Source organism: Salarias fasciatus, chromosome 10 (genome assembly GCF_902148845.1).
Source record: "Salarias fasciatus chromosome 10, fSalaFa1.1, whole genome shotgun sequence".
NCBI classification, from domain to species: Eukaryota; Metazoa; Chordata; class Actinopteri; order Blenniiformes; family Blenniidae; genus Salarias; species Salarias fasciatus.
The window spans coordinates 16,375,266-16,401,167 of NC_043754.1; the positions used below are offsets into that span (position 1 = coordinate 16,375,266).

The 25,902-nt window shown below is 45.6% G+C and overlaps 1 protein-coding gene across 3 annotated transcripts in view; it reads left to right on the plus strand.

Moving 5' to 3' along the window:
- nbeaa (neurobeachin a) overlaps window positions 1-25,902 on the plus strand; it is an 81,166-nt gene that overhangs the window by 20,734 nt on the left and 34,530 nt on the right. For all 3 annotated transcript variants that reach the window (XM_030100830.1, XM_030100832.1, XM_030100833.1), the window contains exons 2-12: window positions 6,318-6,549; window positions 9,421-9,521; window positions 10,948-11,043; window positions 11,411-11,532; window positions 14,080-14,206; window positions 15,804-15,923; window positions 17,154-17,300; window positions 22,043-22,240; window positions 22,974-23,107; window positions 23,667-23,775; window positions 24,933-25,085. In XM_030100830.1, the coding sequence (XP_029956690.1) occupies window positions 6,318-6,549; window positions 9,421-9,521; window positions 10,948-11,043; window positions 11,411-11,532; window positions 14,080-14,206; window positions 15,804-15,923; window positions 17,154-17,300; window positions 22,043-22,240; window positions 22,974-23,107; window positions 23,667-23,775; window positions 24,933-25,085 (1,539 nt within the window). The remainder of the gene's footprint in view (window positions 1-6,317; window positions 6,550-9,420; window positions 9,522-10,947; window positions 11,044-11,410; window positions 11,533-14,079; window positions 14,207-15,803; window positions 15,924-17,153; window positions 17,301-22,042; window positions 22,241-22,973; window positions 23,108-23,666; window positions 23,776-24,932; window positions 25,086-25,902) is intronic.

Here is a 25,902-nt window from a genome sequence, read left to right on the forward strand (position 1 = left end):
CGATAAAATTAACTGCTGCTCTTATCAATTCAGTTTACCAAAAAAAAAAAAAAAAAAGAGAGAGAAATGAGGTCATGCAGAAAACAGCGTGTGGATTATTGAGTGTTTAGTGGCCAGTTTAGCTCTGGTGTAATCCATATCTTTGTGGAGATTTGCTATGGTCATCACTGGAGCACTAAACCCTCCACTGCACATTGTTAAGGCTTCGGGCAATAAAATCGCTCCGCCGTCCTGATAAGACGAGCACAATGGCGTTCAGCCGCTGGCTCGCCCTCGTTTTCCCTCTCTCTCCACGTTCGATCCCCACAAATGCACTCGTCCCCGTGGCCCCCCACCCCCCCACAGCACGGCCGGCTTCCTCTCGCCCCTCTTGCGGTTCACACCTTTCATTCTCTTGTTTGCTTTTCTCTTTCATATCTCTTTTTTTTCCCCCCCCTTCAGTTTCGCTCTCCCGCGCTCCGACGAGCGCTCTTTGCGGAGCGTTAAGTGTATAATCTGTGATCTCATGTCTAGATGGGCCTCTCGTCTCCTCTCACTCTGCGCACAAAGGGGGCTGAATGGCCGCGACTCACTCGGGGGACACAAATGAGTAATGAGCCACGCACACACACACACACGCCAGACAAACACACTACACCTCTCCCCGGGGGCTTTGAAGTTGCATATTGATGATGGCGGTTCCAAAGGCTCAATTGAATGTGTAGAAGCAGAGGAGGTGGCTATTGACCGTCCGCCCGCTCCTCTGACCCGCCATCTCTCTCTGACGGCCGTAACGAGCAACAGGTGCCTCTCTTGCCAGGTCGGGCCTCGACAGTCATCCAATATTCAGCAGTCGGTCGGAGCAATCAGCCGCCGTAATCACTTGTTTGATGCGCCGTCACAGCACCACATAATGGACCGTGGTGGGCCTGCCGCAGATTGTTTCTGACTAAATAATTGCGAATGTGATTAATGTTTCACCTTTCAGAATACACAAGCAGTTGCGCGCATGGCAAAAAAAAAAAAAAGTAATGTGAAGTACTTTTAACCTGATTGTTTATAGTTCGAATAGTCCGAACTAAACTACTTAAATGATTTTTTTTTTTTTTCATAAGATAATACTGACAGCCATAGCTTCAGTTTGTCACAGAATAAGAAGTGCAGGCCTGAATTGAAGATGATGCGTATATATATGTAGGAAAATCTTTTAAATCAGGGGTGTCAAACATAAGGCCTGTGGACCAAAAGTGAGCCACAAGAGGCTCTCATCCGGCCACCATGAAAATGGTAAAAATTTCAAAGAAGACGGAGATTTTTTTTTTTTTTTTCAAAATATTACAAACTGAGACCTGAGCTGAGATATTGGTGATTCCTCCAGGAAAGCTAGCCACCGTTTTGCTACCAAATTAGCTTCAAAGGCATGGGGGTCAGAGTGGATTTTTAAAACATGCATAATTCTGGTTCTATGCTGCCATTCTGACCCACTTAAGATGATACTGAGCTGTCCACAGACTTTCCAGTTCAGGTGTTTTATATATATATATATATATATATATATATATATATATATATATATGAACCTGTATTTATCATCTTAAACTTTCTGATTGTCGGTAACACCACTTAGTTGTTTTAGCCTCATACGTGCTTTTACAACTCACAGAGAACGCTGTCCAGACTCAACCAAAGTTAGAAGCGGCGTCCCAGATGCAGGCAGTGTGGAGGAGCTGTTGAATTTGTTCTGGGTCAGAGATTTTTCCATCATCCGCGAGGTCAAAGTTGTATTTTTATTTTAGAAAAGTGCTCGGGGAAACTTGCCTCGATATGTCCACCCTCTCATAGAAAGCCGTGTTGCACTTTGGTTTACCCAGCGGTGAAAGACGCCACATTGTTCCATCTCTGCCTGTTCCCGAATAAAAGACCCTTCGGCCTCCGTGCACGGCTCAGTCATGTTCTTGCTTTTAACCTTGTCATGCAGCATGTGCACTTTGTGAATGCAGTAACACTTCAACACTTTCTGATTTCGGCAGGTGTAATATTTTGCAGTTGTTGTTGTTTCCAACCTTTGATTGCAGTTTAAATGCTTTCTTCCAGCCTCACATGCACACATGTCGCCAACTCCGTGAGCAATAGCTTCATTCTTTTTGAGTGTCCCTGCAAGACATGACAGCTCGACAGCGAGCCTTCATAAATAATAGCAGGACTCGGGCCATGGTTGATTTTTATTGCCCGCTCCTGTGCTTCTGCCGCCGCGACGTGTTTGACAGGAAAAGGCCTGTTGCCCTTGAAGCGGCTGTAGCAGGACTGAGCGCTGTAGCTGGAGAGAGAGAGAGAGAGGGTCAGACTGACACAGGGACCGTTTGTTTTACCAGCCTCCCTATGAGAGCTGGTTTTGGCCGGTTGTGGAGCCCGCTCATATAAGCTCTTTGTGGCATGAAGACCGTCCTGGCACCCCCCTCCACCCACCCCTCTCCTCCACTTCCACCCGGCTCAAACTCCCACCTCCCTGAGTGATGCCAAGCTGAGTGCCAGCTTCCTCCGGGGACTGAAACGAGCGGCACGACGGAGCCGCACAGGACCGAAATAGAAAGCAGCAGAACTGGGAGGACGAGGTCACACATAAATGAGCAATCGCAGAGCTGGTGCTTCACGTGAAAACTAGCTTTTAAGAAAAATCAAAACCACGTCAGAAAGACTCTGGCAGGCGGCTTCCTGGCTTGTAAATACTCACAATATGAGCAGATTAGTCATCGGAGATATATCCAGCAAGAGATTTTCTTGCATTACTGACCGTGTTTTCAAGGTTTGACATAACCTACTCGACGGTTTGACCTGCATATTCTCTTCCCAGCAGGCATGGAACATCCAGACTCGTGTGCATCGGCTCCAGCTTCTTATATGTAACTGTCAAGTGTTCGATGAGAACATCAATTGTGGGAAATGGCCTTTTACTTCCTTAGCAACTGGTTGACAACTGGCTGTTGACTCAGCCGTTGATTTCCTTGCTCTCGCTGCGTGTGTGTGTGCGTGTGTGTGTGTGTGCGTGTGTGTGTGGAACATACAGCCTCAAGTGGCGCGCTTGGGGAGCAATCATTGTCATAAAGCTGCCAAAACAAACGTCTTCAGCCAGTTGCCAAGTTGCCGACAGTGAGGTCAACACTGCAGGAGAGAGAGAGAGGGAGAGAGAGAGAGAGAGAGAGAGAGAGAGGGCAGCGCTGCCAAGGCCGTCCGCCCGCCCGTCCGTCCCGAGGCATGTGGCGTAATCTGGATTCCCGTGTGTGTTTATGCGTTGTTTAACCAGCGCGGTAAACGCCTCTTGTGCGTGCTCACTCATGTGACTGCCGGTCCCTCTCCTGAGAGCTCTCCCATTATAGGTGGGAAGTGGGAAGTGACACCGTGGGCGGGCCGAGTGGGGTGAAAAGAGCGACTGAAGGTTACGAGTGTTTATGCAAAAAAAAAAAGAATCATGTTTTCCCATAAAACTAATTAGCGATCTTTTGTCGGCGCGCACGATGGCGATGGCAGTGGTGCTCGAGTGCGCTCAAGTGTGCTCGGGCTGTTTGCGATCGTCCTTATTGCTGTTTAGGCAGCGCGTTTATTTATACATCAATTAAAAGCCCCATTTCAGCAAATAACGGGCTCAAGCATCCATCACTTTTATTGAAGCGACATGAAATGGAGAGGATGTATTTCATTTGAATATTTTACCTCTCTATTTTTTTTTTTTACATACTTTCTGGTCTCATTCCTTTTTTCTTTTCTTCCATAGACGTTGTAGATCCAGTAGGCTCTTTGGCAGGGTCACCCTGGCTTCAAATCGCTCTTTTTAATGGGAAGAATACGTGTAATAACAACATTAATTTTCCTCCACTGTTTCTTTTGCTCACGCTCATTTTTTTTTTTATTTATTTTTGAGGCTATATTGTTTGTCACGAGAGTCAATTTGTTGCAGTGGTTTGCATCACCCCTCTTCTCATCTTGCCGTGATGTTCTTGGCACGGGTGGGAAGTGTAAGCGGAGAGGAGGAGGAGGGGGGGGATTATTCTCGCGCTGTACATGTGTAGGTATACCCCGGGGATGTGTGCGATTCACTGCTGGAGTGGCTGCGTTATCAACGAGCGAGTCTCTACACAGACTATCTGCACTGTGTATCCCAGAAAGCTTTTGTTGTGCGGCACATGGAGCCTCCTCAGACTGGCAGCTTGTATAGATGTGGTGGGACACAGTGGTCCCCGGTGAGCTTTATAATTGGGAACCTCAGAGGAGCAGGGGAGGGTGGGGGGGGGGGGGGAATTCGATCTAGGATGAATTAATCCTTCCTCCTTTTATTCCATACCTCGTTCAGGGGTCCTCTCTAATCTGTGCTAATGCGTTCACAGAGTGCACTGGATCAATTCACTTCTCTGGGACTGAGAAAGGGAGAGAGAGCCAGAGTCGGTTTGACTGAGGAGAGCGAGAGGGATGAGAAGCCGTTAGAGGAATATAGAGATTGAATACTTTGAGAAGGACTGCTTTAATGGCACAGTCCGAGATGTAAAACGTGATTAATCACAGGGTGGCATTATGAGTCATAAGGAAATGTGAACTCGCCAGGATTAACCCTTAGAGCCTGAGACGGTCCGGTGATGGAGCAGCAGCTACTAATGAAGGCCTGTATCGCTAATGATCGCTGCAGCTAATGGGCCGTCGTATGTCAACATTATATCTGGCGTCACAATTTTTCTTTAAACTGAAACAATTTCTTGCAGCTTTAAATGAAAAATAAGTCTCACTTTTTGCAGTCAATTTGCAGTTTTTAATTTAATTTTTTTCAGTTTTTCGTGCAGCCCTTATTCCCGACATCAGGGAAAATTGTGGCATTTGTTTTAACTTTTCTGAAACTGAGGCACCTTTACCCTTTTTTAATGCCTCGGTGTCATCAACAGCTGCAGGCAGGACACTTTATCCTTATACCTCGTGTTTCCAAGTTTATTACTATGTTTTCGAGAGTTCCTTCAAATTTGGGACTCACAGGATGAAAAGGCCGAATGTTGATGGCGAAAGCCCAAAGGTCAGCGTGACTTTCTGTTCATCCCACATTTATTAAAGCAACAGGTCAGGATCACCCTGGAAGTCTTTTACCTGAAACCTGGCACAAATCTTCACGTAAACTCGGAGAGATCATCCTATTAGGTTACTGTGGTCAAAATGTAAAGCCACGTCACCTGAAAGCCCTGATATGTGAGTGAAACGGCAGCGTTGGCATCAGAAATGACAAACTGAGGAGCTAAAATCGCTTAAATCTCTGATTATCATCTTTTTAACCAACAGAAAGAGCTGATAGCATTATTTCTCCAGATGTATTTTAAAAGATCAGATGATAAAAATAATATTATAAAATCAACTTTCTGCTGAGAAGAAACCCGCAACCAAAACAAATTATTTCTTTTATTTTCAGGCTGAAAAATTAAAGGTGTTGTTGTCACAATTTCATGTGCGCCATGCTCTTCCCCTTCCTCACTGTGTGGACAATAGTTGACTACTTGTTTCTTTTTCATCTCAATGCAAAATAAACTGACTGTTCTTGATTTTTGTTTTGTATTTTCTCTCTCTCGCTGTCCAGAAACCGTGGCCACGAAAATCACGATTCTCATCCCTCTCAGTGTGTTTGCTAGCTTCTGATAATTGTTACATATTCCTGTTCCGTCTGATTAAATACCCTCGATGGTGCACTCTTAGCTTGCTGGTTTCCATGGTTACCGTTTCCTGGATGGAGCAGGATGCTGAGGACGAACTGTGTGGGTACGATTGTCTTCATGTGGAGCATGAGTGAGGCGCCGCTACATGAAAACTAAAGCGGCTCCGTTGGCTCGGCCGTGAGGAGACAGGACACTGGCGCTGTACGCCGTCCTCTTCAGATGGAACTAAGACCTGAATCTGCACATGCTCGCACGCTGCTGTGGGCCTCTTCGGCAGCAGCGGGGGCCATTTCTGTGCCTGCTGTATTTGGAGAGCGATCGTAGTTCACAGTGCCGAGCGCTGCTGTCCTCGCATTAAGGGAGAGCCGGAGAGGCGACGGTTGTGCGTCTGCCAGATGAAGGACGTTTATTTGTTGCAGCATGTGTGGCCCCCCTGGCAGAAGAAATGCTTTTCTAACCACAATCAGCGTCCATCAGAGGCCAGACTTACCTCTCCTTGCAGACGAAAGGTTAAATGCTTCACTAAATCATTCACTCTTTTTGTTCTCTTTCTACTCCCCCCTCCTCCTCTTCCTCCACCTTTATATTACCCTGCCCCCCCCCCCCCCACCATCATCCCCCTCCTTCCTCCTCCTCCTCCTCTTCCTCACCCTCCCGCAGCTGGTGGGCGGCGAGTTCGACCTGGAGATGAACTTCATCATCCAGGAGGCGGAGAGCATCGGCTGCATGGTGGAGCTGCTGTCCCACTGCGAGGTGACGTGCCAGGCCGAGATCTGGAGCATGTTCACCGCCATTCTGCGCAAGAGCGTGCGCAACCTGCAGACCAGCACCGAGGTGGGCCTCATCCAGCAGGTGCTGCTCAAAATGAGCACTGTGGACGACATGATTGCAGGTGAGATGTGTATTTATAAACCCGCTGTGATCTCGGCACAAAAATACACAAGCTGCCGCAGGAGATGGAAATAAAGAAGGCTCTTATTTTTACGTTTCAGTTTTTCCACGGTGTAATTCTATGCTTTGTTAAATTGTTTTTTTTTTTTTTTTGAGTCTTTAAAAAAAGAAAAGCTTTTTTTCTGAAAGATGCAAAACTCACAGCAATGACAAAAGGCAGCAGCACGAACAACTGAAAGAAACAGCTGACATTCAGACTGTACTGTATACTGTACACAGGTAAGCGTGTGTTCATTTCAGGATGTGTTTACACTCCATTTAGCAGCTGCTTAGACGGAAGGCTAACGTCTACTAACAGTGAAGCTACCAGCTGCCAAGAGGGACGGGGAAGAAGACGGAAACCGCAGCTCCTCCACACTTTTCATCACATCAGAAGTGACGAGCTGCTGGAAACTTAACTTATATTAACTGATCGATATTTCATAATAATCATTCATTACAAAAGGTGTTGCTGACAAAAACAGTAACATAAATACGTAGTGTAGTAACAAAAAGATCTACATTCTGTACATCCATCCATCCATGCAGCACTGCAATGTGTTTTTCACGATAGTAAAAAAGAAAAGTGAAATCTTCCTCCTGCTGTTGAATTCATCTTACCCAAGGCAGTGGTTTCACCCTGGTGAAAATCACACACCCGTCCCTTCTCCCCAGCCCTGCATTCAGAGGGGGGGTTTTATCAGCACTGGAGTGAAAACCACAAGCCGCACTGAAAACATCACTTATCCTCACACTGCTTTTTATTTGTGGTTAATATCTGACATTGCGTTATTGATGTCGTATTCCACTCGTGCTGCTTTTTGGGGTAATTTTAGATCATAACCAGTAGCTGAAGATATGTTCAGCGCTCTTCCTCTTCCTGTTTTTTTTTTTTTTCATTCCCTTCTTTCTCACTAAAAAACACCTTCCACATTCTTGTGAGTGTTTGCCCTGCAGTCAGACATCTATAACAACCCCCCGATGCAGCAAAAGCAGAGTAATGACCTCGGGATATTTCTGTGTGTGCTGCTGTTTGTACAATGCGTTTGATTGCAAAACAGCACACACTGTACACGGGGCCCTTCTTTTCGGCGATCGCGCCGACCTTGACTTCTCTTTAATCGGGCCTCGGAGTGAACCGCCCGCCCCGCCCCCACACACCCCGCGTCCTCTCTGTCCTACCTACAGCCGCAGGATAATGTGTTTTATAACTTCTTTGACTTATTAGCGCTCAGCACGGCGGCGGAGCGCACGCGCCCGCTCGGATCAATCCGGCGCCGATTCCTCACAGACTCTCTCTCTCTCTCTCTCCGAACCGTGATCCCGACACTTTTCTAAAACTATTTAAAATGACCTACATGGATTGATCGTGCCAAAAACGGAGCTTAGGGGTTTTGAATCTAGGACATTGTGTATTGCATTTTGTCTCTCACACCAAGCGCCTCCTCCAGCTCCTCCTCTATTCCCTGTCGCTGGGCACCGGCTAATGAAATATTGTGGGAAGACTCTATTCATATCTAGCAGGCCTAATGGGAAAGGAGAGCCTTTCTAAGCAGATTGCCTCACCCCGAGAAGGCCGTGCGGTTCCTCTGCCATATCCTTGCCGATCTGCTGCGCAAAGTGAAAGTCAATGAGGCAGGAAGGTCATTTTGACAGAGCCGTGGGCTCGCTGCGTTATTTAATTCATATATGAAAATATTCCGGGGGAATTACATCTATAGTTTTCACAGTCATTAAGCCGGAGTTCCTGCGCAGCGGCGGAGAGGTCAGCGACGGACATTTAAACCGACTGCTGCTTATTGAAATTAAGACCAGATGAAATGCGTTTTTGTTTAAGGCTGCTGATTGAAGTCTGCGCCCGCCTCCACAATAGATTACAGGCCGGCTTCCGGAGGGGTTTAAGTGACATTTAGGAAACCAAACCCTTAAAACATTTGGAAACAAATTCTAATTTAAAAAAAAAATGTCTCCAAGTCTGTATCTCTAAAGGTTACAACTAACAATTATTATCAAATAAGCTGTGAATACTTTTCTTCAGGATTCAATTGGTTATTTGATCTTTGAAATGTCAAACAATCTAAAAGTATATTAACCCAAAGAATAAAATGTCTTTTTGTGATCAAACAGTCAGGAACAGAATAACAGAATTAACAGACTATATCTGAACAAAAGAAACATTTATAATAACAAATAATATTTTTTTCAACACTTAAGTCATTATTTACAGTCTCAAAACAGCAAACCAGCTGCACAAATAATTTCCAGCGATTGCTTGATTATCCCACTAAGCCTTGTGGTATTTTCTGACTGTATCGTCACCCATCTGCATATTTGTGTGACTGTATGTCATGTGAAGTTGATGCAGTGTATGTTCTCATTTTGATGCCTTTGTTCATTTTTTTTCCTGCTCAATTATATGTGTGTACAGTGTGTAATCCTAAATCAGCTTTAATCAACGGGTCCAGTGTGCATCATAAGTGGATTGTGGACTCATCCGTCTGTTTGGCTTCATGTATCTGACGCATTGGGATCCACTGCACACAACATGACGTTACACAATTGCATGAGTTCGCTGCATTAAGAATGCTGTGCGGAACAAGTCTGCGAGGGATTTAAGGGTGTGTGTGTTTTGCCCTAAAGTTTTGACAGCGCTGAATAACAAGTCGTTCAACACACACAGGATACAAACTGCCTCTGTCTTGAAGCCCTCACCGTATTTTATGAGATTAGTGTCAGCGGAGGGCCTTCCAAACGCTGACTCTCTAAACGTACACGCACAGGCCCGCTCCGATTGTCTTTTTCACCGCCGCCGTTTGCGCCCTGTGTTTCTCAGACCTGTTGGTGGACATGCTGGGAGTCATGGCCAGCTACAGCATCACAGTCAAGGAGCTGAAGCTGCTCTTCAGCATGCTGAGGGGAGACAACGGCATCTGGGTGAGTCCATGCTGACCAAAAAGATTTTGATTTCACACTGAAGTTTTTGCTGCTAAATGCATGAGACGTTGTATTTGTGTTTTTGTACAAGTTTCAGTAATGGAGGCGTTATTTATTTTTCACTGGATTAATTGTTCAGCCAGAGTTTTTTTTTTTTGCGTTCCGTTAATCTGGACGCCGGTTAATGGGATGATTGCGCTAATAGAAAAGAATGGAGGAAGTATGCGCGTCTGCGTTGTGGCATTTATTTGTGAGTGTATGACAGAGCAAGGGCAATTCAGCTCACACTCGGAGCATCTTTCCCTGTAATTGGCTTTATTGATGAAACATTGAATTTCTGAGTTATTTTTGTTAGCATAATAAATTTGCGGTGAAAAGAAAACCACGGGTGGCGCGATCAAGCGTGAAGGTGAAGGAGTTCACGTGCGGTTTGGTGTACACGCGACTCTCTGAACAAATCCTCCACCATTTTCCGTTCCTGATCGCACAGCAGCTGCTCTCAGTTCTCCACTGAAAGGCTTCTTCTCCTTCCTCTCCTCGGTCAGACGGTTTTTATCTCTGCAATTGAAATATTGTTTACTCATTCCCAGTCAGCCAGAATAACCTTTTGTTGTCACAAGCTACCAAAAAAAGCCTTTCTTCCGCTTTATTGTGAGTGGGTGCAGATTATTGGAAAAATGTAAGATTATTACATTTCCCTGAAGCATCAGTACGAGCAGCTCTTGTACCTGTTCGCTTCGGGCTTTTTAAAGAGAAACTACACGCTGCTCTTTTTTTTTTTCTCTCTCTCTTTTGTTAAACTTCGCCAGTCCCTGCATTAGCTGACTCATGCTAGCTTTACGTTGGTTTTACAGTGCCAGTGCCTGTTAATGAGATGAGAGTGGGCGGAACGCAGTACAGTATTGCTTCTTGTGATCCGAACTGCCCCCCCTGTAGTTTTCTTTTCGGTCTCACAGGGCTTTTCCGGTTCACGGGGCGTTTTGTGGGTGATTTGTCATCCGTTGGCTGTCTCAGTAGATCCACTGTCACATCTCATTGATCTCCCCCGGACAATCTTCGGCCGCTGATCAGTGGTCCATGTGTGCCCCTTCATCCATACCTCCAGCGATCTCTCACTACCTCCTCCTCCTCCTCCCAGTATCTACAGCCAAACCATCCGTGCGCTCTTACTTCCCTGTCTTTTCCCATTCCTCCTCCCCGAGCAGCCCTCTCTAGAGGCAGATCGATTAAGGGTTGCCATGGTATTGATGAGGTGTTGTCGGGAGAGGGTGGAAGTGATTGAGGAGTTATTGATCCGGTGGGGTCGTGGTAGAGATGTGATGTCACACCAGGTTTTTTTTTTTTTTTTTTTTTAAGAGTAGAATCGAGGGCATCTGTCACATGATGATAATGGTCACTCTCTCCTCTCCTCTCCTCTCCTCTCCAGCCGAGACATGCGATCAAGCTCTTGTCTGTGTTGAATCAGATGCCTCAGAGACACGGTCCTGACACCTTCTTCAACTTTCCGGGACGCAGCGCAGCGGTGAGGCTGACCAACTTCCTCCTCTCACACACACACACACACACACACACACACACACACACACACACACACACACACACACACACACACGCACACTGGCACCCACTCACGCTCAGACACACCTGAGCCTCATTCACAAAAATGAGTCCCAATTTATTCCCGTTGCTCTGAAATTGCTAAAGAGTTCTTCATGCCATTCTTGTTTACAGTCAGTCAGCGCTTCTTAATTGGCACTTTACTCCACCAGTGCAAGGAGCTGAATGGTGAAAAGGAAGTAATGACTGACTGAGTGACGTATTGATTGGTGTAAACATTGGCAAGAGCTACCCTGATGTGTGTGTGTGTGTGTGTGTGTGTCCTCTTCCAGGCGATAGCGTTGCCACCAATTGCCAAATGGCCGTACCAGAATGGATTCACCATCAACACTTGGTTCAGACAGGATCCTCTCAACAACATCAATGTGGATAAAGATAAGCCCTACCTCTACTGGTGAGTCGCTCACGATTCCGCAGTGCTTTACAGGAAGTGCCGGTTTTGTATAAATCAGTGCATTTTCTGAACTTCAATCGAAAAAGTAGGCTGTTACATTTTTTTTTTCTTACCCGTTCTATTAACCTACTGATGTCACATTGACATTTTTGTGGGTGCGGTTTCAGAGAAGTTTAATTAAAGAAAAGGAATCTGAAAAATTAATGATGTGAATCAGGTTTTTGTGTCAGTCCTTCTGGATCACAGAGCTGCAGTTTGTGGCTTGGGTTTCCTACTTTCTGTTGTTTTCATGAGTCATCAAGAGGAATGAGGCATAAACACCACTTGCTTTATTACCACAGACTGTATTCTTTGAGAAAGAGCAGCGTTTCCATACTTAGATGTACAAAACTATTGCTAATTAAAGCCTACACTTAGTTAAGTAAGTTCATGCGCATCGTTTCTTGATGTCGAAAGTAACTGTATGAAATAAGTAATGTGCACACAGATGGTGCAATTTGGAGGATAAATCACAATTAAATCTTATTAAGCTCCCAACATTTGGTATGAAGACCATTCAACAAATACTTATGTGCAGATCACCAAAGGTACACTTGATGTTTAGTTAAGGATTTAGAGGATTGGGAAAATCAGGACGGTGGCCTTTCAGGACGGTGCTGCTGTGCTTTTCAGCAATCAGAGGCAATTTAGATTTTTCAGTTTTATGTTTTGAAGTAATTCCTTTAAATTCCAGCTTTTTCTGTACAAAGTCTGACAGCTGAAGTCATTATGACCTTGTGTGATATTTGAAGTGTTTTAAGGAGGCTGGTGATGAGATTATAGCGGGTGGATCTCACTTGGATGCTGTCTACTCCTTCATTCGTAAACATGTTCTTTCAGAAGGAAATAGTAATAGTAAGAGACGCTTTTGCGAAGAATCGTGCCAATCGTATTCATGCCACCAGACAGAAAGACACTTTGGGTTCATCAAGTCGCTGCGGTGTTGATCATTAGACTACGACAGGCTGAAAAAGTGTAACTAATGGAAAACCAGGGAAAACATGACATGCCATCAACATCTTGAGAATTAAAAACAATAAACACTGGCACAGATGTGCCTTAAAAATGACCCGATTAAGTTTGAGTGCCCAGAAATCAAGATCATTTTGATCTCTTTTGCCTTTTTCTTTTTTTAATGAATGCATTGTCAAGGATCAGCAAAACTTCTCCCTAAAGCTTGACCACAGTCCCTCTCTTAACTTCATTTTTGCCTGGATTTTCTTGACCAAAGCTTCCCAGATGACGAACATGTAACACATCAGACTGAACGACTCAGACAGGAAAGTTAACAGATAACAGGTAATGATTTGAGACATAACTTTAAATGTCAAGGCACTCCATTAGGAGTGCGGCGTTGGGTGGATGCCTCCAGTTCCGCGCCACTCCTGGACCTCTCTCGCCTCACCGTTAGTGTTGTAAGTGCAGGCCGTTAGCCACTACGTTGCTTCATTAACTCTGACCTTTTATTTAATTGAACTCCTTTATGCCGCCGCTTGGCTTCTCTCCTCCTCCACCTCTTCGCTCCGCGATGCTGAGGCCCCCTCCCAACACACACACACACACACACACACACACACACACACACGCCCTACCTCTCTATCACGGAATCGAACTCTGATTCATTATCAACGGGAAGATTTCACCGGGGGAATCAGGTAGCTCGCCGTGTGCAGAAAGGGCGACAAGCATCCATAAATCCTCCTGATATCATCGCAGAGATTAGCTCTAATCATGAAAAGTGTTGAGATGTAATCTTGTTTCCTTAGTAACGGTTTGTCAGGTTGTCATGGTAAGTAAGGTGCGAGGGTGGGAGGGCGTCCTCCTCTCCTTTGGCCCGGGTCTTATCGTCCTCCCCCAGATTTAGCCGCTACTCCAGCTGCCCGTCTGATACCGGCCTCCACAGCTGCGCCGCCGCCACGATAACGCTCCGCACGCACGCCTAATATGTACCAGGGATTCACTCCAGAGGGATTTCTGTCTCCTTCCTGGCTCCGCCGTGCGTGTGTGTGTGTGTGTGTGTGTGTGTGTGTGTGTGTGTGATCCTTCTGCGAATATTTCCGAAGTGAAATGCTTGTTGTTGTTTCGTGGAGGAGCCGAGTTGTGAGAGTAGGCTGGCTTTACGTGGCGGGTAGAGAGATATAACGGAGGGAATGAGATTAGTGATGTTTCTCCAGAAACCTGTGATGTGGGACCCCTGCTGCTGCAGCGAAGAAAGCACTTTAAAATCCTGCTTTTTACCACTGGTTCTTGCTTAAATAATGCGATACGTGGGTGTAAAAAGTGCTCTGCTTGCGTTTTGATTTTTTTTTTTTTTTTTTTTGGTGCATTTCTACAGGATACGCTTGCTTCCAATTCCACTGAATCGCATGTAAAACGGGAGCAAAACAGTCATTTAAACATAAATGCTGCATGTTTCCGCTCCCCACTCCTCTTCAGGAATAAATTGACATTTTCAAGCTCAGATGTTCAGCTGATAAACTTTGGAACTCTTTGTCGTTCCCTCTGCAGTTTTCGCACCAGTAAAGGAATCGGTTACTCCGCTCACTTCGTGGGAAACTGTCTCATCGTGACATCGTTGAAGTCGAAAGGAAAAGGATTTCAGCACTGCGTGAAATATGATTTCCAGCCCCGCAAGGTAAGAGAGCGCGCCGAGCGGAATCCCGTGGCAGGTGGCGTGCGAGGCGGCGTTTCGGGGAGCGCGTTTCTGCTTTCCTCTCCTCTAACGTTCTTTTGCAAATGTGGATGAGTTTAGATAAGGTCTGTCAATTAAGACCCGAACGCTGCCCCTTTACCGCGCTGTCAGCATTACGCTGCTGTCACACCACACACACACACCACACACACACACACACACACACACACACACACACACACAAACATCCACACATCCGCCTGATGAGATGGTCTTCTGCAGGATGTGCTGACCCAGTAGAATCCCCGCTCAACCTAACAAAGTTCCCAGTGGTTTCATTTGATCAATTTATAAGCCACCGTGTCTCCCCGCGTTTTGTCTACCTATGCATGTGCTAATGTGCGTAAGAGGGAGTGCTCACGCGCACGTGAAATATTGCGCGCGCTCTCGCCGTCCGCGCACAACAAGATAGAATCCTTTCATCATTTCCTGCTGCTCTTCCTTTCTCCCTGCCACGCATCCCCAGGGAAGCTTCTTGTATTGTCACCAAGAAGGATGTTTTCTAATCAAATGTGCACCGTCCCCCACATACACACACACACACACACACACACACACGCAGCTTCTGCTACGCAATTTTCAAGTGAGCAAAAGGTAGAAGAAAAAGCCCCTGAACGAGTTCAGCAGTGTAATTATCGAGGTTACCTAATGCTCATAAAGCTTTCCAGCGAGCCATTAAGTGAGGTTGTCAGAGGGAATATGCTCAGAATTGACATTAATAAGGAGAATAATGCCATAATTCAATCATAGTGTTGCAGACTTTAAAAAAAAAAAAAAGAAGTCTAATATGAATCATCACTGAGCCGGACGCTCCTGTCAGTTTCCTCCAGTAGTTTATGATTATTAAATGACAAGTTCGCAGATGCCAATAACACATTTTGCTCACCACAGGCTTCTTTAACAGGTTTGTTTCCCTTTTAGTTAAGTAAATGTGATGCATTTGGCCACCGGCCAAACAGTCAATATACAGAATAAAAAAAAAAAATAATAACCGTATGTGATAGTTTGAGGCGGACGAGGAAACAACTCTACGCTCAGAAAAAACAACTTAAATAAAAAAATATGAAAATTTGAACCGAGCACTGTTTATAAAACGAGTGGTAAAATAAAAATATCATGCGATCGTTTCAGAAATAATTCAACTGGAAGATGTCTTGAGAGTAGATATTATGATCAAAAAGCATTAAGTGGTGAGCAAAACTAATAATGTTTAATTAAAACACACATTGGTGGAACAGAAATAGATTGAGATGAATGGACACTGTAGCGCCACAAGCAGATCGTATTATCCGCTCCGGGCCCGGAGCGTCTGAAATCTTTTCACTGTGTATGGATCACAGCAGAAACACGGCGAGAAAGTGAATTTACAGTCGATTGTGCGCCTTTGTGTGGCTGGAGCTGTGTGAGTTAGCGACCTTGCTTTATTCAGTTTTTGAGATATCATGCCTTTAAGAAGCATCGATCGCTGCAAGGCCGAGACGGAGCTTATTCTGTCTGCCACTTTTTGATGCGTGTCTGAGTGTGTCCTCTCTTCTTCCAGTGGTACATGATCAGCATCGTCCACATCTACAACCGCTGGAGGAACTCGGAGATCCGCTGCTATGTCAACGGTCAACTGGTGTCCTACGGCGATATGGCCTGGCACGTCAACACCAATGACGTGAGTGCACGGCAGCTGGCTTCAGTCATTTCCTTCGGGTCTAAACAAACTCACTCATTGATTGTGCAGAAATATATGCTTGATAGTATTTATTCTAAAAAGGGATTCTGGATCAGTTTGAAGAATCTTGTATTGTTTGGGCTTCACTTTCTCACTTCCCTCCTGCTGTGATATTTGCAGACTTATGAGGTTTGCCCTCTGCGTTTGTCAGCTGCAGCAGCAGCAGAGTCGCCCTTGGGCCAGCTTCCAGCTCCGCTCGCTCACACTCCAACTCCCAACTTTTCCATTTAGCGGAGGACAGGTGGTCTGACCTCTCGGCGGCGACGCAACCTTCATTACACTCCTTCTCCTTGCTTTCGACACTGCTGTATTCACCCAGGGCTGGTTTCTTTACTCCTTGGAAGAAATTACCCTTAAATGCTTTACAGTTCAGGCCGCTCGTAAGAGGACTTGGAAAGAAGCGAAGTAATGAGTCCTCTAAAGTTGATGGTATCAGGATTTGTTTTGTTCAGCTGGCTGGGGATAAAACGTGTGTCATCATTTCTCAAAGAGGGGAGTGAAGATCTCATTGTGATATGAGGTGTCAGTGGGATGCGGTTGATGAAAGGCGAGTGGACCAGAAGCACGGAGTCTTTAGAAACCAGCACCTATCAGAGGCCTGTGTTTCCCAGACGACATGTTCATCCCGGTAAAATGGGGTGAACTCATGACCAAAGCTTCAAAATTAAACATTTATCAACTCTTTAGATGTCTCACAGTTTGAAAATCAAAATGTTCACTTTTTTTTCTCTGAGAAAAATTAAAAATGCAGTTTTCCAGTCTAATATTTATTTAGTTAGATTAAGATCTAGAGGTGTTCTCTCTGTGGACATCTGAAAATGTCAATCAAATGGCAAGTTGGAATTCATCCTCTTAGCTAGTTTTTATGTAAATCCACAAATATCACTGGAGCCCAGATAAACCTGGAGCAACTTAAAGTCACCAGACTTGGTGAATACCCGTGTATTCATAACTAAGCCTTGACTAGGAAAAAAAATAAAATGACATGAGGTCTAACCAGTATACCACTGAAAAGACTGCAATTAGGTTGATAGAAGTAAGTTGAATAAAAATTAAAATGATCACAGTTTTATTTTGGTGAATCACATCACCTCCGCGGACTCGCAAAGCTATTTTGGATCGAAGCTCAGAGCATTTTTGATGTTCCGTTTTCTGCCTCTTCTTTTCCAGAGCTATGACAAGTGTTTCCTCGGTTCGTCGGAGACGGCAGACGCTAACAGAGTGTTTTGTGGTCAGCTCGGAGCTATTTATGTTTTCAGTGAAGCTCTTAACCCGGCTCAGATCTTTGCTATTCACCAACTCGGCCCAGGATACAAGGTAAGACTCTACTCTCATACTGCCTTTTCTCCCTCATGACTGCAGGCTTTTCTGTGCTTTAGTGTGTTGTTTATCTCTCTGATAGCCTGGAAACTGCTGTGTCATTGTCCCTGGCTGTCAGTCTCTCCCATGGATGTTCCCTCCCATTCAGATAGGTGGCTATAAGCAGAAAACCCCATTGTAAAAATACCCAGCACATTGCTGACAGTGTAGTAGCTTTTTCAGGTTTTTGTTGTCATTTATTATTTATAATGTTTTTTTTTTTGTGATGTATTAGGCCGGAGCATGAGGTCTCTGTTGTATGTCAGAGAAAAGTAGGCTCCCCTTTAAGTTCAGGGAGTTCATTCCAACAGATTTTTACAGCTGCACTTTGATAACCCTGAATGCAATTTTAACAGCTTTCAGTCATCACCATCAGAAAGCAGATTTGTTGTGTCGAAAACTGGATTTGGTTTAGCTATTCCAGCTGGTTAGTTGTCAGCAGAAGTTCATTAATTTAACCAAATTTAAAAGAAGGTAATGGAAATACATTCCCCTTTGGATTTTGTTAATTGAGTCATAATTCTTCCATCTCTTGTTGTTTTCCTGCTCATTTGGTCACAGTGTGAGTTCACTAATGGTTAAAGCCAGGTGTTATATCACATGTATTAGACTCCTTCTTTTTTTTAAGTGGAGGTTTTAATTTAGTGCACAGGAGGCAACACTAATAAAAATGTGAAATAAAAAAATCACCTCTATAATGTCAAAGCAAGACATTTTATTGTCCGAGGCGAAGCTGTAAACAGTGAAGTTGTTTTCGGTGACATATCTGAAAAGGTGCAGTAGTATTTCAGCTTGATTGATCGTGTTGCTTTCACTCTTCCAGTTCTCGGTTATTATTTACAGAAGGAGTCGCTGCTGTGGCCGCGGATCACAACCTGACGTAGTTTAGAGACACCGGCTGAGGAGCTTTTGTTGCAGTTCTGGCCACTTAGATTCAAATCCCCACAAAGAAACTTTGGATCTCTGGAGGGCGCCGAAATGCCTCGTGGCAAACAAAAGAAGCCGCTTTCTGAAGTTCAAAGACAGAAACTGGAAAGTTAAGAAGCAGAAAGTGGGAAGGAGTTGGAGTTTGCGTGTTCACCTCGAGTGCTGGGACAGAACTCTGCGTTCCTGTGGTAATAAAAATTATTCAAATGAGGCTTCGTAATGTTGAGTGTTGAACACTGATAGCTTTAGAAATCGGCGTGCCTGCCTGTCGGCGTGGCCGGGGGTGACAGCCGAGATGTCGCGACACCTTGCCAGCTGTCTGCCTCTTGTTTTGGCAGACTTGGCCGCTCCAGGCCACTTCCAGCTTGTTTATGAAGGTGTCCAAAGCTGTCAAGATTTCAGTGCCGTGAGATTGCGGGAATATAGCGGGTTGCTGATGTGCGAACAGCTGCTGGTATTTCGGTGGCTACTCGGGAAGGGCCTATGCAGAATCGGAAATTAACTTCCATCCGGCGAGATGCTGTCAGCGCGGCGCCGCTGGAGGAACGCATTGAACATTCAGAACGCACGAGGCGGCGCCTCGTCTCATTTATGAGCGCCTGATCATACATGTGAACTTCGCACCTCTCGCTCCTCCGTCATGATCCACCCTCGCCCGCGTGACATGACACAAAGCGCTTCATGGACGTACCTCCTAATAACCGCATGCTCGGGGGTCTGCCGCGTCTCCGCTGCTGTGAATACTGATTTTTCCCTCGCTGTCACAGCTCGCAGTTTCCTCAGGCAGATCAGTCAGATGATTGCCTCTCTGCGTGGCGCAGAACGGGCTCCTCAGATGCCCAGAAGAGACCATTAAACGGCTCAGTTGTTTCAAAGCCGCGGGCCCCGGTGCTGGTGTTGTAATGATGAGTGCGTGGGTTTTTCGGTCGGCTGAAGGAGGACGCCAGTGGGGACTCAGTTTGTGACACAGCTTCCTGTCTGAGCTCGAATATGAGAGGCTCTCGTCCCCGCGATTCGCACTGACGACAATGTGTGTGTGATGAGCGCTTGTGTTCGCCGCCTAATCAGGAGAGCGGCGTCCGTGCGTTCTGTGTGCAGCTGCATCCAAGCCGCCGCCGCCACCGCCGTTTTGTAATGAGGAGCACGAGGCGGACAGACACTCTCCCCGCTCTGCTAAGCAAGCCTTCGGCGCAGCGAGGGCGCCCGCGCTTCTTTCGCTCGACACGGCACATGATGGCCGACATACTGTGTACTGAGTGTCTGCAGTCCAGCGCTTCCTCGCCTCCTTAATGACGGCAGAAGATGGAACTGAAACTTTTTTTTTTTTTTTTCCTCTTTTCCTGTGGACTCTGGTCTAATGAAAGGTCGACGTTTGTTCCGTCTCTCCCGGGTGTGTTAATGTGCCCGCTCCTCGTGTGGCCGACCACTCACGTGTTGAGCGTGTCGCCGGTCGCACTCCTCTTCTGAGGTCCAGATGTCCTCGCTGCTCTGCCAACAGTCTGACTGCAGAATGCCTAATGAACCATGCAAACCTGTATTGTTTATACCCTCTGTGTTTTACGCGTGCAAATGAGTTAATTTGTTAGCTTTAACAATATTTATTCATAATTTTACTGTAGTTGTAGGTTTAATTCGAGTACATATTTAAAGTATTTCTCCTAAACTCAAGGATTTCAAACTTCTTCTTGCCCTGTGAGGTTTTGATTTTCAGTTTCTGGACGCACTCCTTCATTTAAATAGCCTTGAGAACGACTGAAATAAGTTTGACAACGTTGCCGTCCTGTGCTGAAATTCCCCATCTGGGAGGGTTGGCCTTTATTCAGCAAAGTGTCTGGAGATGCGGGGAGATGCGGGCTGAGCTGAATGGATTAGACGTGTGCGTGCTGTTATCACTGCAGGCCAGTGTCGTATCTGTCGCTGTCAGGTGGGAGACAGGCGTGAGCTCCCGCTCTCAGTCCTCTGTGTGAGCGACACACGTGTCTTAAAGTACAGCTGTGTACAGAGTTTCCGTGTGGCGGGGAATTAAGAAAAAAAAAAAAAAAAAAGGTACATTCCTGTATTTTTGAATGCTTCTCCTGCTACCTGTTAGTTGCTTCTGTGCAGAACTTAATGCTTTAAAGAGTCAGCAAAGCTCTTTTATATTTTCAGTGTTCCGCAGGACCCATTTAACGCTGCTTTACATCAATACATATGCACACATGTCATAAGTGCTGCATAATGAATGGGCTGACGCAGCAAAAAAATGTGCATCCTAATAAGTGTATTAATTTTACATTCAGGCTGTTCGGTAGGGTTTTTTTCCCCCCCCTCTTTCAGAGAACCCACTAACCTTCAGGATAAAAAAGAGAGCCATTTATCCATGTTTGTGATTGATTATTCTTGTGCATGGCTGCAGAATTTGTAGGTTACTTTTAGTGTACAAGCTTTTCATCATGCTGTTTAACACAGAGGCTTTTAAAAACCCGGTCTTCGGCTTCTATATTTCATCAAAGCAATCGCTTCTAAAGTTAGAAAATATGAATATAGACGTGCTGTAATTACCAGTAATTACTCTTGCAAATAATCTATTGAGTCGAGAGTGCATACGTGGGTGTTCAGCCAAGGTGACTTCAGATGCAAATGAGCCACCACTGTAGGATCCTCCTGGTAATCTGTTACTAGTAAGCTTTTGTGAATCTGATAATTGAAAGGACAGAGAATCTTAAGGATAAAGACTACATTTATATTCAGCCCTTGGATGGAGATAAGGATGTTACATTTTGTGCTGCATGGTTAAAACTGCTCAGGGCGTCTCTTTTTTGACTGGAGACTGCAGATGAAAGGTTTTCCAGGAGGATAGGCCTGCAGGTCTGTGCGGAGCCCGGGGCTTTCCTGTGCAGTTAGGCTGAACAAGGCACCTGGGGACTCTGCTGCTTAAAGGAACGAGCGACCCCCGCCTGGCAAACTGCTGCAGATGGTTGCAGAGACAGCTGCCGGCCTGCAGTCGGTCTGCTTCACATGTGGAGACGCACTGCTGCGGGATACATGCACCCACTGACTTGTAAAGGCAAACATAGAGCAAGAAATATGCGTTTTTGCCCTTTATTCAGTGACAAGTAAAGAAACAAGGCAGTCTTTGTTCTTTGTGTTTTTTGGCACTTAAAGTCTGAAGGCATTTTGAACATGTTTTCATAAAGAAGAAAATAAAAACTTGAAATTTATGCAGGACAAGACGAATGAATATCCATCCATTCATCTTTTATGCTGCATTATCCAATCCGGTCCGGTGTGGGGCTGGAGTTGATCCTAACCGTGTGTGAAGGCAGGGTACAGCCGTCCACCACACCGCAGATGCAGAGAGACAGACAAACACACACGCTCACACCTTTAGCGACACTGGTTAATCTGTACGCCCAGAGAACGTCCATGCACGCACTGCAGGAATATTCAGGCTCTGCACAGAAATGTTTCCGAAGCCACTGTGCAGCCCAAAAAGACAAAGAGATGAATTTGGATCTGGAGCTCCTGTGTCCCACAGCCCCCCCCCCCCCCACACTCTCCATCTCTTATTCTTGCCTAATTGAATTAGTGCCTGTGTTAGCACCGTGTTCATTAAGCTGATGCCGTGTTGTTTACACACAGCTCGTACTGTAATTAGGGAGTCTCCATTTTGGGCGCTGAGCTCGTGCGCCCCGACACAACGATCACGCCTCTCTGGTGTCGTTCCTCCCTCCCGAACCCAAGCTTCTCCCCCGCGCCGACCTCTGACTTCCCTCATCTCCTGTCCCCCGCAGAGCACCTTCAAGTTCAAGTCGGAGAGCGACATCCACCTGGCGGAGCACCACAAGCAAGTGCTGTACGACGGCAAGCTGGCCAGCTCCATCTCCTTCACCTACAACGCCAAGGCGACGGACGCGCAGCTCTGCCTGGAGTCGTCGCCGAGGGAAAACCCGTCCATCTTCGTCCACTCGCCGCACGCGCTCATGCTACAGGTGAGTTTGAGCTGAACCGCTGGAGCGGCTCCGGGCCTCTGCGTCTCCTCCCGCGTCTCTTCGATTCGCCCGGCGACGGGTAAACGAATGATTGAAGCGCGTTCTGAAATGACAGCTCAGTTTGATTATCAAGCCGCTTTGTGACGGGCTGAGTCACACTCGTCCGTATGGCAGTTAAGAAAAATCAGCATTATTCAGCACCGAGAGTTGCTGCAGACATGGAATTTGCCATAAAAAGATCCCGGAGTTGTTATTCACACACAATGCACTCAATAAAAGACAGCGACTGCAGCTCCCTATTGAAACACCAGTGTCATGAACCTCACAGTTTTTTATTTACTACTTTTTTTTCTGGGGCTCCCGTCTGTTAGTGTTCAGAGGATATGGCTTGTTGTGCTGAAGTAAATATGTTTCTGACTCTGAGTGTCCTTCACTCCAGAATGATGGGGCTGGGTTTTGTTAGTGGTGGCTCTTTTTTTCTGCGTCTTATCTCGATTTCGAGGAATTTCTTCATTTTGCTCGGCGAAGGAAAAACGCAACAACGGTTCAGGGAGAAATCCCTGCAATTTACAATTATGAAGGCAGAAAGTGCGTCACATTGTATTTTAGCAGTGTAGGCATTTAGTATGCTCTAAGTCTGCATATGAGAGCTGTTTATAATAGCAGTGTTCGTGTGTGATTTTACGAGTCTGATATTCTCGGTCGGCGGTAACTGTCTATTTCCAATCCGCAGGATGTGAAGGCCATCGTCACCCACTCCATCCACAGTGCCATTCATTCTATAGGAGGCATCCAGGTCCTGTTCCCGCTCTTCGCTCAGCTGGACTACAAACAACTCAACGACAGCAGCGTGGACACCACAGTCTGGTGAGCAGTGAATGAAATCTCCACAGGTGCCGGACGGGCGACGCCACCGACAGAATAAATGGTTTTTAGCACAGGAGACGGGCTGCAGCATCAGGAAATGTATGCTTTATTTAATATCCAACACCTGCTGCTTCTGATCCTGGCAGAGACCATGAAACAAACCATGTTTTTTTCCCCCTGAAGCGAACCATGTTGAGAAAGTCACTGTTCCTGTGCTCCTCTCACCCCAACCAAGATCTGCCCGATACCAGCCGTCACATGAGCCGTAATGCAGTTATATGTCAGGCAGCATCTCCTCGTCATTTTAGCTGCAGACAGATTATTTATCAAATAGGGAGATAATCGGGAAGATAACGATTAAAAAAAAAATGAAGCAGCTTATTGAAATCGGATGATGGAGAAGGTGATTGTGGGTATTAAGAGTGCGGCTGAAGGAGACAAGGTGTTCATTTTCTCTGAGCTTGTACTCATGTAGCGCTACACGACGCATGTCGGAGTCGGTCGATGATTTCTGTGCAGCGTTATTGACAGGAGTGTGCGGCAAATGTGTATGTTGCAGTGCGACCCTGCTGGCTTTCCTGGTGGAGCTGCTGAAAAGCTCCGTGGCCATGCAGGAACAGATGTTGGGAGGAAAAGGGTTCCTGGTGATTGGATACCTGCTGGAGAAGGTCAGTACAAGAACCTCCACAGTGAAGCGGAGCCTCATTTTTTCTCCTGAGTTACTTTAATATATTGCAATATACTGATGGATATTTTTCTAGGCAAGGCCAGGACGTACATGTCTCATCTATAGGACCGCTCCAATCACTCTAATGTGAATTGCAAAACTATCATTGTATTTTATTTCCAAGTACCCTAAATGCTGTTCTAATATTGATTTTTGTAGTTTAACAACATTTCAATAGTCTACAGTAGCTTTATTTTTGTTACTCTTCTCATTTTCTTGTGCTTTTGTGAACAATCTTCAGTTTTCCCAGCTCTACAATTCACAACATGTCCTTCAGAAAGTATTCATCCAGTTGAGTCGCTCTTGTCTCTCTGGCACGCTTCTTAACAAAACTAAACATCGAGTATCCTTCACAACAGGAGGACTTACCGGGATAATAGGATTATCGTTACTTTGTTAGGTTCATGAGATTTGAAAACTCAATTATCAACTGAAAGGTAATTACGGCTGTTAGTCTTGTTTCGTGTAGCTGCTGTAAGGAAGAGGACATAAATATGCAATGAAACAAAAGAAGTGGAAAAAAAAAAGTTTGTTAACATTTTGTAGCTTTACGCTTGTCTCCCGGTGTCAATTATTTAATTAATAAACCTTTTAAATGTTACTCAACAAAGACCATTACACAGCAGGTGGTCTAATATAGCCACGTATAGCTGCATGCATTCACCGTGAAGCTGCATCAGCTTTTGAATTTAACCATATAAACATCTGTGTGAGACTAGATCAGCCTATTTAAGCTCAACCCAGACTCAAACCAGGGTCCGCCTGGCTGTGAAACAAGCATGCTGTCCACTACTTTAATGACTATGTTCGCTAAATTGTATAGAACGCACATGAATGTAGTTTTTGTTTGGTTTTCTTTTTTTGTGTTTAGAAAGTTTTGTCCTCTGTGTCACTTATTATCCAAACAATGCCAACATGCAATTATAGATTAAAGAAATCCCACTATTATCCTGAATTTAAATTTTAAAAAAAAATAAAATAAAATGTCAGGTTTTTTTCTTTTTACTAACCAGTCTTTCTGCACAGTCACACTAAAGACACGTCCCTTCACAGCTTCATGGGATCACTGTGTTTTTTCTTTTGCGGTTCTTTCTCCAGTCATCTCGAGTCCACATCACCAGGGCGGTGCTTGAGCAGTTCCTGTCCTTCGCCAAGTACCTGGACGGTTTACCTCACGGAGCGCCGCTCCTCAAACAGCTCTGCGACCATGTCCTTTTCAACGCAGCCATCTGGATCCACACCCCCGCCAAGGTCTGTTTATTTTCGTACGCCTCCCGAAAAGGCGCGAGTGGTTTGGGTGACCTTGCTGCAAATCTGACAAAAAAAAAAAAAAAAAAAAAAACAAAAACCGAGGAGGGGCTGATAAGTTAAGTAATGGGGCTGTAACACCCGAGGTGGTTTTTTTCCGACGGTCGTGTCCGGGAGCGCTTGTCAAATTTCAGGGAAAATCGACAACGCAAGGAACATAAAACAAGGAGTGAGGCGGGACTGACGTCTCAGTGGCCATTACCCTTTACAATAATATAATAAATGAGGTTGGAGGAACTGGTACATCACGCAGGAAAAGGACACAACATGCGAGCGAGGGATACAAAGAGAATATGTGACATTTGAAACGACTCCAGGAGGAGGGAGAGACGTGTTGTTCCTCTTTTCTCCCTCTCTCTTTCAAAGCAGACGTGAGCCTTTCTGACATTCCCGTGGGGCCAGTCAGCGGCTGCCTCCATGATTTCAGAACGGACTGACTTTCTGTCTTCTCCCCTCTGACCCCGAGAGGCGATTGGCTGGAGTCGCTCGGCTCCGGAGGGAAGCGTGCCGGGGGGCGGGGGACGCGAGCGAGTGGTCGATGCTTCTCGGGGAAAATATGCAGCCCGTTCCAGCCCACATCTAACGGCGCGTAAATAAATCAATCCAAGTTGTCGCCGCTGGACTTTGTGATCGCCAATTTCCCTTCAATTGGGTCACAATGTAGAAAATGACACTCGGTGCCTGCAAACATGATCACAATTGAGCAGTGTTTGAACGGGAACAAGGCGAGCATAATAAATCCTCTAAGCAGCAACTCTAA